Source organism: Andrographis paniculata, unplaced genomic scaffold, assembly GCF_009805555.1.
Source record: "Andrographis paniculata isolate CXL003 unplaced genomic scaffold, ASM980555v1 Contig26END, whole genome shotgun sequence".
Lineage (NCBI taxonomy): Eukaryota > Viridiplantae > Streptophyta > Magnoliopsida > Lamiales > Acanthaceae > Andrographis > Andrographis paniculata.
Window position 1 is genome coordinate 276,412 of NW_026137557.1, and position 14,554 is coordinate 290,965.

Consider the following 14,554-nt stretch of genomic DNA (forward strand, 5'->3'; position numbering starts at 1 on the left):
AGCAGCTTGGGAGAAGTTCACAATGAACTCATCGGATGATCTTCCGGAGGAATAATTCAACGATGATCGATGCATGCTTTTGCGACACAAACACTAAAGATTTGAAAGAGAATTTTTATATGAGAAAAAGGAATACTCCAAGGAATTCAAACTAATTCTTTTAGATACATGATTATAATAAATTAAAGTTACAATTGCTTGAATCAGAAGTACCTTTTCTTTGCAAGCTTATAATTCTTGTGATGGTTTCAGTTGATGAAAAAGTGAATGGAAAAGAAAAGTGTATGGGAGTGATGAGCTTTTTGGGGCTTTTGATTGATATATATGTGTGTATTTGAGAGATATAATAAACTTTTGTGAAGGGAATATGAAGAGAGGTATTGTGATGATTTTTATGTATATATTTGTGTGTGCACAATTAATATATGATATAATTTTCCCAATTAATTTTGGTGAATTCAAGTTAGGAAAGTTGGAATGATGTTTTGAATTTGGAATAGCATATCTTCTATATATTGAAAATATATAATAGCAATAATTCATTCATAAATGGATTACATAATAGCACTAATTTGTAATTTGATCTTACTATTCAGAAAATTACAAAGATCAAAACTTTGATTTCGTTTAGACAAAATATTTTAGAAAGCTTTAGAGTTTGGAATTTTGAATATAATAAAATGTTTGTTTACACAATAAATTTTAGAATTTTGTTATTATTCTTGTTAAAAAAATATCATATCAAGTACACTTCTTATTTAATATATCACATAAAATATTAATTTATTTTATTATTATTTTTGAATTTTCAAAATTCTAAACTTCCAAAACTCTCCTGTCTAAACAAAGCCAATATATGATTTGATAGTTTGTAAAAAAAATATTTTATTTCATATTTTTAAAAGTTAAATAGTATCAAAGTCTCCAAAATTATTATGTAAATAGAGCATTGATATCCCATGTATTAGTAGTATATTTTAATACAATCATGAAGAATTATATGATAAAACTGTGAGTTTAATGGTCTTTTTTCTATTTTTATTATTATTATTATTTTTTTTTTAAATTTGAAGAATGAGGTACATGAGAAATTTGTCCGAGTATGGATATATATATATTGATGGACTATCATTTGTAGAGAAATAAATAAAGAATGCGTATATCTAATAAATTAACTTTTAGATCAGATGGTCATCTACATAATTTAATAATATATATTATATTTTTATCCAAAATTGTGACGATCATGTAATAATGTGCTTTTAAAAAAAATACCAAACTAAACATAATAGTATATGATATCATTTTCCTAATGATATTGTAAAATAATAAAAGGTGTGGAGCTAAATTTACTTGTTTGCCTCTAATATTTATAGTAATTGTCATTTTTTTTTTTGCAAAAAAATGTTTTCTGTATGGAATTTGAAAATTTTCTTTTTTAGAAATATGGCAAATAGTTATAAAATGTATGACTAAACTGTCATAAATAATATAGACTGTTCATAATTATAGTTACCATATATGAATAAATATAATGCACCATAAAAAATGACTGTTGACTATATATATAAAATCTATCAATAATTTATTAATATTGTGCACACACATCAATATAAGGATGAGAATCTTTTGAACCAATATAAGGATGAGAATCTTTTTCAAATATGAATTTCAGTAACTAAAATAAATTCGGAAATTTTCAAAATTTATAATTTCAATTTGGTATTGTACTAAAAGAAAACGATTATTGAAACAAAATTAAAAATTAAATAAGACTGCATATTCTTATTAATGAAACAAGCTAAGGGTCATGTAAACACAATTAGAGTTGTAAACAAGACTTTAAACTGAATGGAGTCAGGACAAACGATCGATCTAACTCCAAGTATAAATATTATTGAAACTAAAAAGTAATTTTGATGAAAACTAAATCGGGTAGATGGAAAATGCAAACATCTCAAAATCATAAAATCTCATAATACATTCCAAGTCGAGTGTATCTGAATAAACATAATATCATGTTACATTTTATGTGAGAGACTGAACGATGCAAATAATAACAACAGATAATGAAAATTTAATCTAAATTGAAAGCAAGCAGATATCTAACATATAATTGAAAATATGTCAAACAATTCAATACCTTGATTAAATCACACCTTAATTATTCCAAAGTAAATTATGCTAAAATTGATACTTGGATGCCAATGCAAGAAGAGGAACAGCTCTTCCAACATGTAACCCCTGACGTTCAGTCATGTCCAGTTCTTTCCCATCTTCAGCCAATTTCCATTCAAATTTCTGGACAAGATTTGCTATTGTATACTCAATATTAGCCATGGCGAACGAAATCCCCGGGCACCCTCGTCGCCCTGAGCTAAATGGTATCAGCTCGAAATCCTGACCCTTAAAATCAATCGAAGAATTTAAAAATCTGTCTGGGTTAAACTTCTCAGGCTCATCCCAAATCTTCGGATCCCGGCCTATTGCAAAAATATTAATCGCCACCCATGTCCCGGCTGATACTTCGTACCCCATAAGCTTGACGTCGTTCCTAGCCTTGTGAAGAGGCAATGGAATAGGAGGGTGCAGTCGAAGTGTTTCTTTGATCACGGCTTTTAGATAGGTCATCTTCTCCAAGTCATGATCTGTAATGTCGACCCTGTCTTTCAAGATTCCCCGAACTTCGGCCTGCAATCTTTTCAATACCTCGGGGTGTCGTAACATTTCACTCATCATCCATTCTTGAGCTATGGATATGGTGTGAGTTCCACCTTCAAGCAAATCCTATGTGATGAAAATCAATTAGAAGCTGAAGAGAATAGGTTGATTTGTTTCTAAAACTTTGGTTTTGGTCTCAAAGTATTCATCAAAAACTTATTGATATCGTATCAAATACTATTTTAATTCAATAATTTTACTCCAAAACGCCAAATTCAAATCCAAACCTTAAAACAATTTACCCACCCAAAATCCATTAAAATGTGATGGATCAAAACTTGAGTAAAAAGAATCAAACTTATCATACGTACCATAAGTATTCCCTTGACACTTTCTTTGCAAAAGGAGACACCGTACGCATTACTTTGGTAGATGTCAAGCAAAATGTCGACAAAATTTTCTCCATACTTGTTCAAGTCGATATCCTTTGCTTTCTCCTCCCGAGTTCTTCCCATCCTTCCTTGGATTACCAACTCGAGAAACTCATCCAACTCTTTCGCTACCCTTTGCACTTTTGCCTTGAAACCATTTACACGAGCGACCCACGAAAGCCATGGGATGAAATCTCCGATATTAATGGCCCCGACGGAAGAAGACACATCTTTCCATAAAGATACAAATTTCTTGCCATTTTCCCCTTCACTAAATTTGTGACCAGACATTGCTCTAGATATCATGCCATTGCTGAATTCAAAGAACATCTGGCTCAAATTCAAGACACCGGAGGAATCCTCAATCTTTTTCAACAGAAGGGAAGTTTCTTCCTTCCTTATGGCCCGGAAAGAATCGACCCTTCTGTTGCTTAGAAGCTGGAGGACACAAATACTCTTTCGCTGTCTCCAGTTTTCGCCGTATGGTGACAATGAGACATCCTTTGGGCCATAGAACAGCTTCTTAGCAACCCATGATGTAGGCCTGTCTGCAAAGGAGAGATCATTGGTTTTAAGTATTGCCCTCGCGCCTTCCATGGATGACACGGCGAGCGCAGGCATGCTGCCTAAGTGGACAAGCATGAGAGGGCCGTATTTGCGCGACAAGCGATGGAGGTTGTGGTGAGGCAATGAGCTCATCAACTGGTGGAGGTTTCCGATTATCGGCAGCTTCGGCGGCGATGGAGGCAGCTTCTTGGATCCATTGGGCTTGTGGAACCATTTGTGAATGATCCAAAAGATGAAGAAAGTTGCAAGAGCTTGGAATACAAAGGGATGGAATTTTATTGCATCCATCAAGGAAAGGAATTTGGACATCGCTCAGTCATGTGGTTTGAGGTTCCAATAAAGTTGTAGTTTTGTAGATTTTTGAAGGGACAATTTGGATATTAAAACAGCATTTTTTCTTCCATATGTAGATTGTATTCATAAAAATATACTCTATCCGTAACAACTAATTTGTCCACTTTAGACTAGACACAAAATTTTAGGAATAATGTACTTAGTAAGTAATTAAAAAATATATTAGTAAAAATAATTATGATATAACAAAAATAATTATAAATTAATATTAAAATAACTAAATAGTTTAATTAAAATAAAAAATTATAAATTTTAAATTTTAAAATTTGATTAAAATGTATAATTATGTTTAAAAAAAAAGATAAATTATGTGGAACTGAATCGAAATATAAATAATAAACAAATTATGTAGTACGCATGCGCAGGGAGTAGTGTTTAATTTTATAAAATATCACATTAAAATACTCCCTCCGTCCATCATAAGGTCTCATTAAAGTATTTTTGAAAATTTTGTTTTTAATTTGTATTATATTTTGATATAATAATTAATATTAAAAAATCAACAAAATAAAATAAAATAAAATAATAAATGAAAACCTTATAACAAGAGGAAAGTAGTACTATGTATCTGAAATTGAAATGAAATATTCAATTTCAAATCAAATTTCAGTGTTGATATGTTCAATGATGTTAATATATTTAATTTTATGTTACAGATTCCTTGGCGTGATGAAATTAGTTCAAAGTGACCTGCATGTGAAAAATTCTCGATCCAATAACACACACCAACAACATGGAATTAATTACAAGCTTAATTTCAATGAATGAATATATAAAATAGTTGGAGATCCATGTGCATAACTATAATTATAATATTGTCAATAAAAAAACAAAAGATGAATATTGTAGTTGGATTGGGAATCATTTTTTTTTTTTTGAGTTTTTATTTAATATTTTAATATAATATTTTGTGGATAAAATAATGTGAGTTAAATAATATTAATTTATGTTTAAAAAAAAAAAACAAACAAACAAAGCTAAGTGGCCGTAGAAGATCTATTTGTCACGATTTTATAGAAAATATACTATTTTTTCTACGAAAACATTGAATTAATGTTACTATTTAAACTAAAATTAAACAAATACTTTTTTTTAAAAAAAAAAACCCCCAAAGAACACAACAGGGTTTGTTTTTTTGGAATTTCATTTTATGTTTTGATTTTGATTTTTGTAGTTCAAATAATAATTTGAATATGATTTTTTTGCTAAAAAAAAATATATTATATATTTTTCTAGAGAATACAAATTTTATAGTAAAGAATTGAAATCAAGCTCAAAGTAAAAGAGCCACATGAAAACATGAAAGATTCCGATAAAAACAAAACAATACATAAGACTTAACATTAATATTGAAGGTCATGCTACTTTGTGGGGAATCTGAATCATATCGTATCATATCATATATATATATATATAATTTGGAGTTGACGGGACCACTGAGAAGAAATTTCAGATTTTTTTCTTTTTAAAAAAATAAAATTTGTTATTCCACACACTTTAATAATACTAATAATCATGTGATTGGTTATGAAATAATTATTTAATATGATATTTAAAAAAAAAATCATATAGTATATTAAATAAAAAATATATATCATAGTACTAGAAATTAGTCATAAACTTAAATACTCATTTGCCTACCACTTACCTGTGTACTATTTTTAACATCAACTAATTTTAATTTGTATTCGATTCCCCTTCTCAATATACTCATATTTTTAAGATTAAATATATAAATATAAGAACAAACAAAAGAAAAATGATAATACATAACATAATTCCTAAACTTTAAAACCAAAATAGAAGTTTTAAATAACATATATTTCAATCAATCCATGATAGAAAATAAATTTTGATGATGTGTGTATTTAGTCGATGATTTTTTCTAAAAAAAAAAAATTAATTTTAGTTTGATAGTAGTTTAGATGTGATGTTATGTATAATAAAATAATATTTTTATAGAAAATAATGATTGGAAAATAAATGCTAAGTGACCAAAGCAACACAATATAATTTTTTTTAGTATAATTGAATTGTAATAGAAGAATATACAATACTTTAGATTTCATAACCACCAATTTATGTTAATTTTGAAAAATGTAAAAACTCTTAACATTTTGAATATTATTTAAAATATAATATTTATATATATTGTCGTGATTCAACTATACTTTCGATGTATGATTGTAACGAGAGTAATACTCCATCCGTCCCAAAACTATAGTCTGGGTTTGGCACGAAATTTAAGGAATATTGATATTATATTAATAGTGGGTAAAAAGTACGGGTAAAAGACTTTTTTGCCCTTGTGAGTGTATCAATATAAAAAGTAGTGGCTGTAATAATAATGAAAAAATAAAGGTAATATTGTGGAAATGATACTATTGTTTTGGGACTGACAAAAATGATAAATATGAATATTGTATTGAGACGAAGGGAGTATATATTTTTTCATTAGATTTAAGGAGTGAGAACTATCTTTCAAACAAGATAAATACTATAATTATAATAGATAGATATATATTTTCTAATATACGGGAACACAATTTTTCAGATTCAACATAAAGATCAAATCAATTTGGATTTGCTAAAGAAAAAAAGCAATGTATGCGGCCGAATCGAAAACAAACTCTCAATATTATTAGAGTTAAAAACAAAACTCTTAATACCATTAGGGCCGGAAGTAGAGTTCTTAATGAATTTAGAATCGAAAATAGAATTCTCAATGTTGTTGGAGTCGGAAGTGAGGCTCTTGACAGAGTTAGAGTCATAAATAGAACTCTCAATGCGATTAGAGTTGAAAATAAAATTTTGTAAAAAATTATATTTGGAATCAGATACTTAACGCGGTTAGAGGTCTCAACACAACTAAAATCAAAAACAAAATATCAATGAAGGCAGAGTTAAAAGTAGAATCAAGGCTTTATGAGCGAAGATCTGACTGTAAGTAATAGTTTGTGGAAATGACGGCACTATATATATATTTTTTGATGACGTGGAAACATGCAGTCGCTACCCGAAGTGCGCATTGGATAAACTCCCAGTTGAATTCAATACCCTGTAAACCAGGTCCGATGAGAAAGTCACACTAGGCGAATGATGGCACTATATATATTGAATAACCTAAAAGGTGTACATGAATTTTTATTTTTTTTCTTTGATACTAAATTGAAATTAAAGAAAAAAAAGAAAAAAGAAAAAAAAGCTATAGTGAATATGCAAATCATATAGTGAATAAAAGAAAATCTTATGATCTCTCAAATAAGATATAAGGTAAGCAAACGTTACTACAAAGAATATATTATTTATATTAAAATAATATAAATATAGACAACAAATTACATACTTTTAAATATCACATATGACACACTCATTACATCATACGTTCTAAGTGTGAATGAATAATACATGCTTTTATTTCACAGTGTTAAGTGAAGTAATAGTTTATTTTCATTTCTCTCTCTATATATTTTATTTGTGTTGATAGGAGAAATCTGTGATTCGGAGAATTTTCGGAACACATAATTTGATACTTAGATTAATACACACATTATTCCAATAAAGATACCTAACTAAATTATGCTAAAAGTGATACTTCGATGCCAATGCAAGAAGAGGAACAGCTCTTCCAGCATGCAAGCCCCGACGTTCAGTCATGTCGAGTTCTTCCCCATCACCAGCCAATTTCCACTCAAATTTCTGGACAAGATTCGCCATTACATACTCAACATTAGCCATGGCGAATGAAATCCCCGGGCATCCTCTTCTCCCTGATCCGAACGGGATCAGCTCGAAATGGTGGCCCCTAAAATCAATCGAAGAATCTAAAAACCTGTCGGGGTTAAACTTCTCAGGTTCATTCCAAATGTTCGCATCCCGGCCTATTGCACAAAGATTAACCGCCACCCATGTCCCAGCTGATACATCGTACCCCATAACCTTGACGTCGTTCCTAGCAACGTGAAAAGCCAATGGAATAACAGGGTGCAGTCGAAGTGTTTCTTTGATCACGGCTTTTAGATAGGTCATCTTTTCCAAGTCAGTATCTGTAATGTCGACCCTGTCTTTCAAGATTCCCCGAACTTCGGCCTGCAATCTTTTCAAGACCTCAGGGTGTCGTAAAATTTCACTCATCATCCATTCTTGAGCTATGGATACGGTGTAAGTTCCACCTTCAATCATATTCTATGTCATGAAATAATCAATTAGAAGCTGAAAATCAATTCTTGTGATGGATCAAAATGTGAGTATATTAGATAAATAAATGACCGTCTCACCTAAAAATTTAAACTATTAAGATTACGCATAATTTATTTATTTATTTACAAATATGAGTCAATCAACACGCTCCTCACAAGCAAGGGGAATAAATGCCATCAAACTAAATTTTCCGCCCATGGACGACTGATACATGGGGGAACGGTGGGTGGGACTCTAAACTCGAACTCTAAGGCTTTGATACCAAGTTAAAATAATTTTTGGGAGGAAAATACTTAATTGTATTAGTAATAAAATCAAAGCCTATTTATAAACATAGTTCAAAACTTATAAAAGCAAACAATACAATAAACAAAGAATTGAATAATAATAAATATTCCAACAGAGTAAAAAGAATCAAACATATCATACGTACCATAAGTATTCCCTTGACATTTTCTTTGCTAATGGAAATTCCGTACGAATTATTTTTGTAGATGTCGATCAAAATGTCGACAAAATTTTCTCCATACTTGTTCATGCCGTCATCCTTTGCTTTCTCCTCTTGAGTTCTTGCCATCCTTTCTTGGATCACCCCCTCGAGGAACTCATCCAACTCTTTCGCTACTCTTTGCACTTTCGCGTTGAAACCATTTACACGAGTAAAAAATGAAAGCCACGGGATGAAATCTCCGACATAAATTGTCCCAACCGAAGAAGACACATCTTTTAATAAAGATACAAATCTCTTGCCCTTTTCCCCTTCACTACATTTTTGGCCAAAAATTGCTCTAGATATCATGGCATTGCTGAATTCGGCGAACATCTCGCTCAAATTCAAGGCACTGGAGGAATGCTCAATCTTTTTCAGCAGAAGTGAAGTTTCTTCTTCCCTTATGGCATGGAGAGATTGGACTCTTTTGTTGCTGAGAAGCTGGAGGACACAAATACTCTTCCGTTGTCGCCATTTTTGGTCGTATGGTGACATTGACACGTCGTGTGTGCCGTAGAGCAGCTGCTTAGCAACCCATGTTTGAGGCCTGTCTGCAAATGAGGGATCATTGGTTTTCATTATTTCTTTTGCGCCTTCCCCGGATGACACGACGAGCATTGGCACGCTCCCTAAATGGAGATGCATGAGAGGGCCGTATTTGCGTGCCAACCGTTGGAGGTCGCGGTGAGGCAATGACCTAAACTGGTGGAGGTTTCCGATTATTGGTAGCGTCGGCGGCAATGGGGGCAGCTTCGTGGCTCCATTGGGCTTGTGGAACCATTTGTAAATGAACCAAAAGAGGAAGAAAGTTGCAAGGGCTTGGAATACAAAGGGATTGAATTTTATTGCATCCATCAAGAAAAGGAATTTGGACATTGCTTGATTATGTGGTTTGAGGTTTGAATCAGTTTGTGGTTTTGTAGATGTTGGAGGGACAATTTGAAAATGGAAGGAACAACATTTCATACATATCTATATATGCTTTTCGTCTTCGCTAAAAGTTTAAACTTTAGTGACATATAGCTATTGATTATTTATCCGCAAATGAAAGTCTCCAATAATATTCAAACACAAATCAATACTATTTGGTTTGCATCACCCCCGATAAATATATATTTATTTTATTTTTTAAAATATCAAATCAAAATACTATTTAAATCGAATTTCAAATATAAAACTCAATTTCAAATATAAATCAACAAACCCCTAGTTGTTAAGCTTACAAGAATTCACTGTTAATATATTTTATGTCAAATATTCCTTGGCGTGATTTGCATGTGAAAAAGTCTCGATTCAAATCACAAACCAACAACATGGAATTAACTATAAGCTTAATTTCAATGAATGAATAAATAAAATAGTTGGAGATCCATGTTCATAACTATAATTATAATATTGTCAATAAAAACAAAAGATGAATATTGTAGTTGGATTGGATTTGATTTGACGAAATTCAATTTTTGCTTTGAGTTTGGATTCCATATTTTAATTATGGATGAAATAATATATTTTTATATGTTAATTAGATCATGTTAATTTGCATTTGAAATAAAAATAAAATAAAATTGAGTAGTGGTAGAAGATCTATTTGTCACAATTATATATATATTTAGAAAATATTACAATAAAATTACTATTCAAAGTAAAATTCAAAAATAATTTTAAAAATCAAAACTCGAAAAGAACACCATAGGGTTTGTTTACTTGGGGTTTCCTTTTAACTTAGATTTTGAATTTTAGTTCCAATAGTGGTTTTAATATGCTGTTTTGCAAAACAGATAAAAAAACATTATACACAGTTTTTTAGAAATGATAAAATATTAAGCAAAATTATTCATAACTCTTTATAGTTTTGAAACTTAATGTAAATTTCTCTTATACTTTAAAAAATGTGCAAAAAAAAAAAAAAAAAGATACCAAGAAGGTTTTATAGTTGTGGATTTTCATGCAATGTTTTTTTTTTTTAAATATAAAGAGACGAGATTTTACTCTTAATTTCGAAATCATATAATAGTTAGAAGCAATTTTACCAAAATATAGTAGTAAAGAATTAAAATCAAGCTCACAGTGAAAGAGTCATGCAAACATAAAAGATTCCGGTAAAAAACATTACATAAGATTTAATAATAATAATAATAATGTGATTGGTTGTCTTTGTGCATTTCGATATTTTTATATAATAGTGAAATTTTAAATTAAAATAATTATTTAATATAATATTTTAAATAAAATAATTCATATAATATATAAAATATATATATATATATATCTACATCAGTATATATTGATTTTTTACTTTGGAAAAAAATGTTATTCCAAGTGGAGAATGCAAATTATATGTTGAAAATGCAACTTTAAACAAATTAAAGAATTTCGGCATTTTATTATTTCTTCTCAAAATATTTATTGCTAAATTATGCTAAAAGTGATACTTCTTCGATGCCAATGCAAGAAGAGGAACAGCTCTTCCAACATGCAACCCTGGACGTTCGGTCATGTCCAGTTCTTCCCCATCTTCAGCCAATTTCCATTCAAATTTCTGGACAAGATTTGCTATTACATACTCAACATTAACCATGGCGAATGTAATCGCAGGGCATCCTCTTCGCCCCAATCCGAATGGGATCAGCTCGAAATCCTGGCCCCTAAAATCAATGGAAGAATTTAAAAACCTGTCCGGGTTAAACTTCTCAGGTTCGTCCCAAATGTTCGGATCCCGGCCTATTGCATAAATATTAATCGCCACCCATGTCCCGATGGGTACATTGTACCCCATGACCTTGACGTCGTTCTTAGCCATGTGAAAAGGCAATGGAATAGCAGGGTGCAGTCGAAGTGTTTCTTTGGTCACGGCTTTTAGATAGGCCATCTTCTCCAAGTCACGATCTGTAATGTCGACCCTGTCTTTCAAGATTCCCCGAACTTCGTCCTGCAATCTTTTCAAGACCTCGGGGTGTCGTAGCAATTCACTCATCATCCATTCTTGAGTTATGGATATGGTATCAGTTCCACCTTCAAGCATATTCTATGTGATGAAAATCAATTAGAAGCTGAAGATAATAGATTGGTTTGTTTGTTTTAACTTCTGGTTTTGGTCTTATATTATTCATCAAATTTTTTCTTTAAAAATCATCCAACCAAACACCTATTGACATAAAGTCAAATACTCTTTAAAATGATTATACAGAAACTAAGAAAAATAAATATTTTGTTGAAAAAATAATCAAAATAAAATGATTATAGAGAGAAATTTTAGAAATTTAGTTCATAATTAATAATTATAAATAGAAAATGTAACTAAGGCATACAATGACAATTGTAGTAAATAAGTATTAATTGATAATAATAGTTAAGAGTTCAATTTTGATTTTGTCAAAATTAATAATATGATAAATTTAACTGGACGGATCAAAAATTGAGGAAAAAGAATCCTGAAGTGTTTGTTTTGTGACATAGTTGGAAAGAAAACTTTTTATGTGAAATACAAAGAATTGTACAGAGAATATAAAAATTGTAGTGTATTAATTTTTTTGGGAAAGAACCATCCCTCAATCTTATCATACATACCGTAAGTATTCCCTTGACACTTTCTTTGCTAATGGAAATTCCGTCCGAATTATTTTGGTAGATGTCGAGCAAAATCTCGACAAAATTTTCTCCGTACTTGTTCATGTCATCATCCTTCGCTTTCTCCTCTCGACTTTTTTCCATCCTTTCTTGGATCACCCACTCGAGGAACTCATCCAACTCTTTCGCTACCCTTTGCACTTTCGCGTTGAAACCATTTACACGAGCAACCCACGAAAGCAATGGTATGAAATCTCCGATATTAATGGCGCCAACCGAAGAAGATACATCTTTCAATAAAGATATGAATCTCTTGTCTTTTTCCCCTTCGCTATATTTTTTGCCAAACATTGCTCTCGATGTCATGCCATTGCTGAATTCGGAGAACATCTCGCTCAAATTCAAGGCACCGGAGGAATGCTCAATCTTTTTCAACAGAAGGGAAGTTTCTTCTTCCATTATAGAATGGAAAGATTGGACCCTTTTGTTGCTAAGAAGCTGGAGGACACAAATACTCTTCCGTTGTCGCCATTTTTGGCCGTATGGTGACAATGACACGTCGTTTGGGCCGTAGAGCAGCTGCTTAGCAACCCATGTTTGAGGCCTGTCGGCAAATGAGAGATCATTGGTTTTCATTATTTCTTTTGCGCCTTCCCCGGATGACACAACGAGCGTAGGCACGCTCCCTAAATGGAGATGCATGAGAGGGCCGTATTTGCGCGCCAACCGTTGGAGGTCGCGGTGAGGCAATGAAGTAAATAGGTGGAGGTTTCCGATTATCGGCAGCTTGGGCGGCGATGGGGGCAGCTTCTTGGCTCCGTTGGGCTTGTGGAACCATTTGTAAATGAACCAAAAGAGGATGAAAGTTGAAAGGGCTTGGAATACAAGGGGATGAAATTTTATTGCATCCATCAAGAAAAGGAATTTGGACATTGCTTAATTATGTGGTTTGAGGTTTCAATAAGTTTATAGTTTGGTAGATTTCGAAGGGACAATTTGAAAAGGAATTATAATTAACAGAATTTCTTCCATCCTGGTTTTTAAGCTTATAAAATTTTACTGTTGATCTGTTGAATGAAATCAGTTAGTTCATGTGATCTGCATGTGTAAAATTCTCGATCCAAGACACAAACCAACAACATGGAATAAATTACGAGCTTAACTCCAATAAATAAATAAACAATATAGTCAAAGATCCTGTACATAACTATAGTTATAATATTGTCAATAAAAAACAAAAGAAAGAGACAAAATGGAGAGTGCATGGTCAGAGAAGATCCGACCTCGTGATTCTTCATAATATATATATATATATATATATATTTGTAAAATATTATATCCAAATTAATATTCGAATAAAAATTCAAAATCATGATTTCAATACCAAACTCTAAAAGTACACTCTAGGGTTTGCTTATTTGAGATTTTAATTAAAGTTTTTATTTTGATTTTTGTGGTTTAAATAGTAATTTAAATAATATATTTTGAGACAAATAATTTATGAATCATATATTATCCTATATTATTTTTTAGATAAATTATAAATTATAATTAATATTTTGGATAGATTTATACTAATTTTTGGTATGAATTGGTGTTAGGAATAGAGTGGAGCTGATCCAAATTTTCGATGAAAGAATTAAGGAGGTGCTTGAATTAAGCTTGTAGCTATAGATTATGGGATTGAGGTGATTGTATGCACGATCATTGAGAGGGAATAATTAAAGGCGCGATTAAAGATTTGGAACCAAGACATTATAGGGATCATAACAACTCAAATTCAGAATTCATACCTTGAATTGGAGGGTTGGGTGAGGCGATTTGTGGAAGAGCCACCGGAAGATCATCATCGCTTTCATTCAATTTAAGCACAGTAGTTTAGTTTTTCTAATTCTAGTCCGAGGTTGAATGTAGATTCTCAACTTTAATTATATTTTGATTTGAATTGAGTCTTGTTTATTAAATTGGTATTTGTGAAATTTCGGTGATTTATGTCTTTAATTGTTTTATTAAATTTTTATCACAATCGGATTTTAGATTTATTTAGTAATTGTATGTCAATCGAATAAAATAATTATAGTTAAATATGTGATACTTTAACCAAATATTAATACTCTCCTATCATACAAAGTACAATAATATTTTTAATATTAAGTAAAAAAAAAAAAACAAATGGTGTCCTTCTTATAGAATGGAGACAGTGTATTTAACTTAGCGAATGTGTTTTTAGTGTACTCAAATGAGCTAAATTGAGTTGAGTTCACAAATAGTTTATTTGTTATAC

The 14,554-nt window shown here is 31.1% G+C and overlaps 2 protein-coding genes across 3 annotated transcripts; both read right to left on the bottom strand.

Moving 5' to 3' along the window:
* Positions 1–1,991: 1,991 nt before the first annotated feature.
* Positions 1,992–9,619, bottom strand: LOC127246102 (cytochrome P450 71A8-like). 2 transcript variants are annotated; one of them, XM_051267316.1, is made up of 3 exons: positions 8,647–9,619; positions 8,121–8,198; positions 1,992–2,709 (listed from the first exon to the last, which is right to left on the bottom strand). In XM_051267316.1, exons 1-3 carry the CDS (start codon positions 9,577–9,579, stop codon positions 2,185–2,187), a joined length of 1,536 nt encoding a protein of 511 aa, XP_051123273.1. In that variant the 5' UTR covers positions 9,580–9,619; the 3' UTR covers positions 1,992–2,184. The 2 variants fall into 2 exon arrangements, with proteins under 2 accessions (XP_051123273.1, XP_051123272.1); XM_051267315.1 differs by lacking the exons at positions 8,121–8,198; positions 8,647–9,619 and adding an exon at positions 3,033–4,004 and having other exon boundaries at positions 1,992–2,787.
* Positions 9,620–11,093: 1,474 nt separating this feature from the next.
* LOC127246123 (cytochrome P450 71A8-like) lies at positions 11,094–13,251 on the bottom strand. The gene is made up of 2 exons (XM_051267354.1): positions 12,271–13,251; positions 11,094–11,728 (listed from the first exon to the last, which is right to left on the bottom strand). Exons 1-2 carry the CDS (start codon positions 13,201–13,203, stop codon positions 11,123–11,125), a joined length of 1,539 nt encoding a protein of 512 aa, XP_051123311.1. The 5' UTR covers positions 13,204–13,251; the 3' UTR covers positions 11,094–11,122.
* Between the last annotated feature and the right edge of the window lie 1,303 nt (positions 13,252–14,554).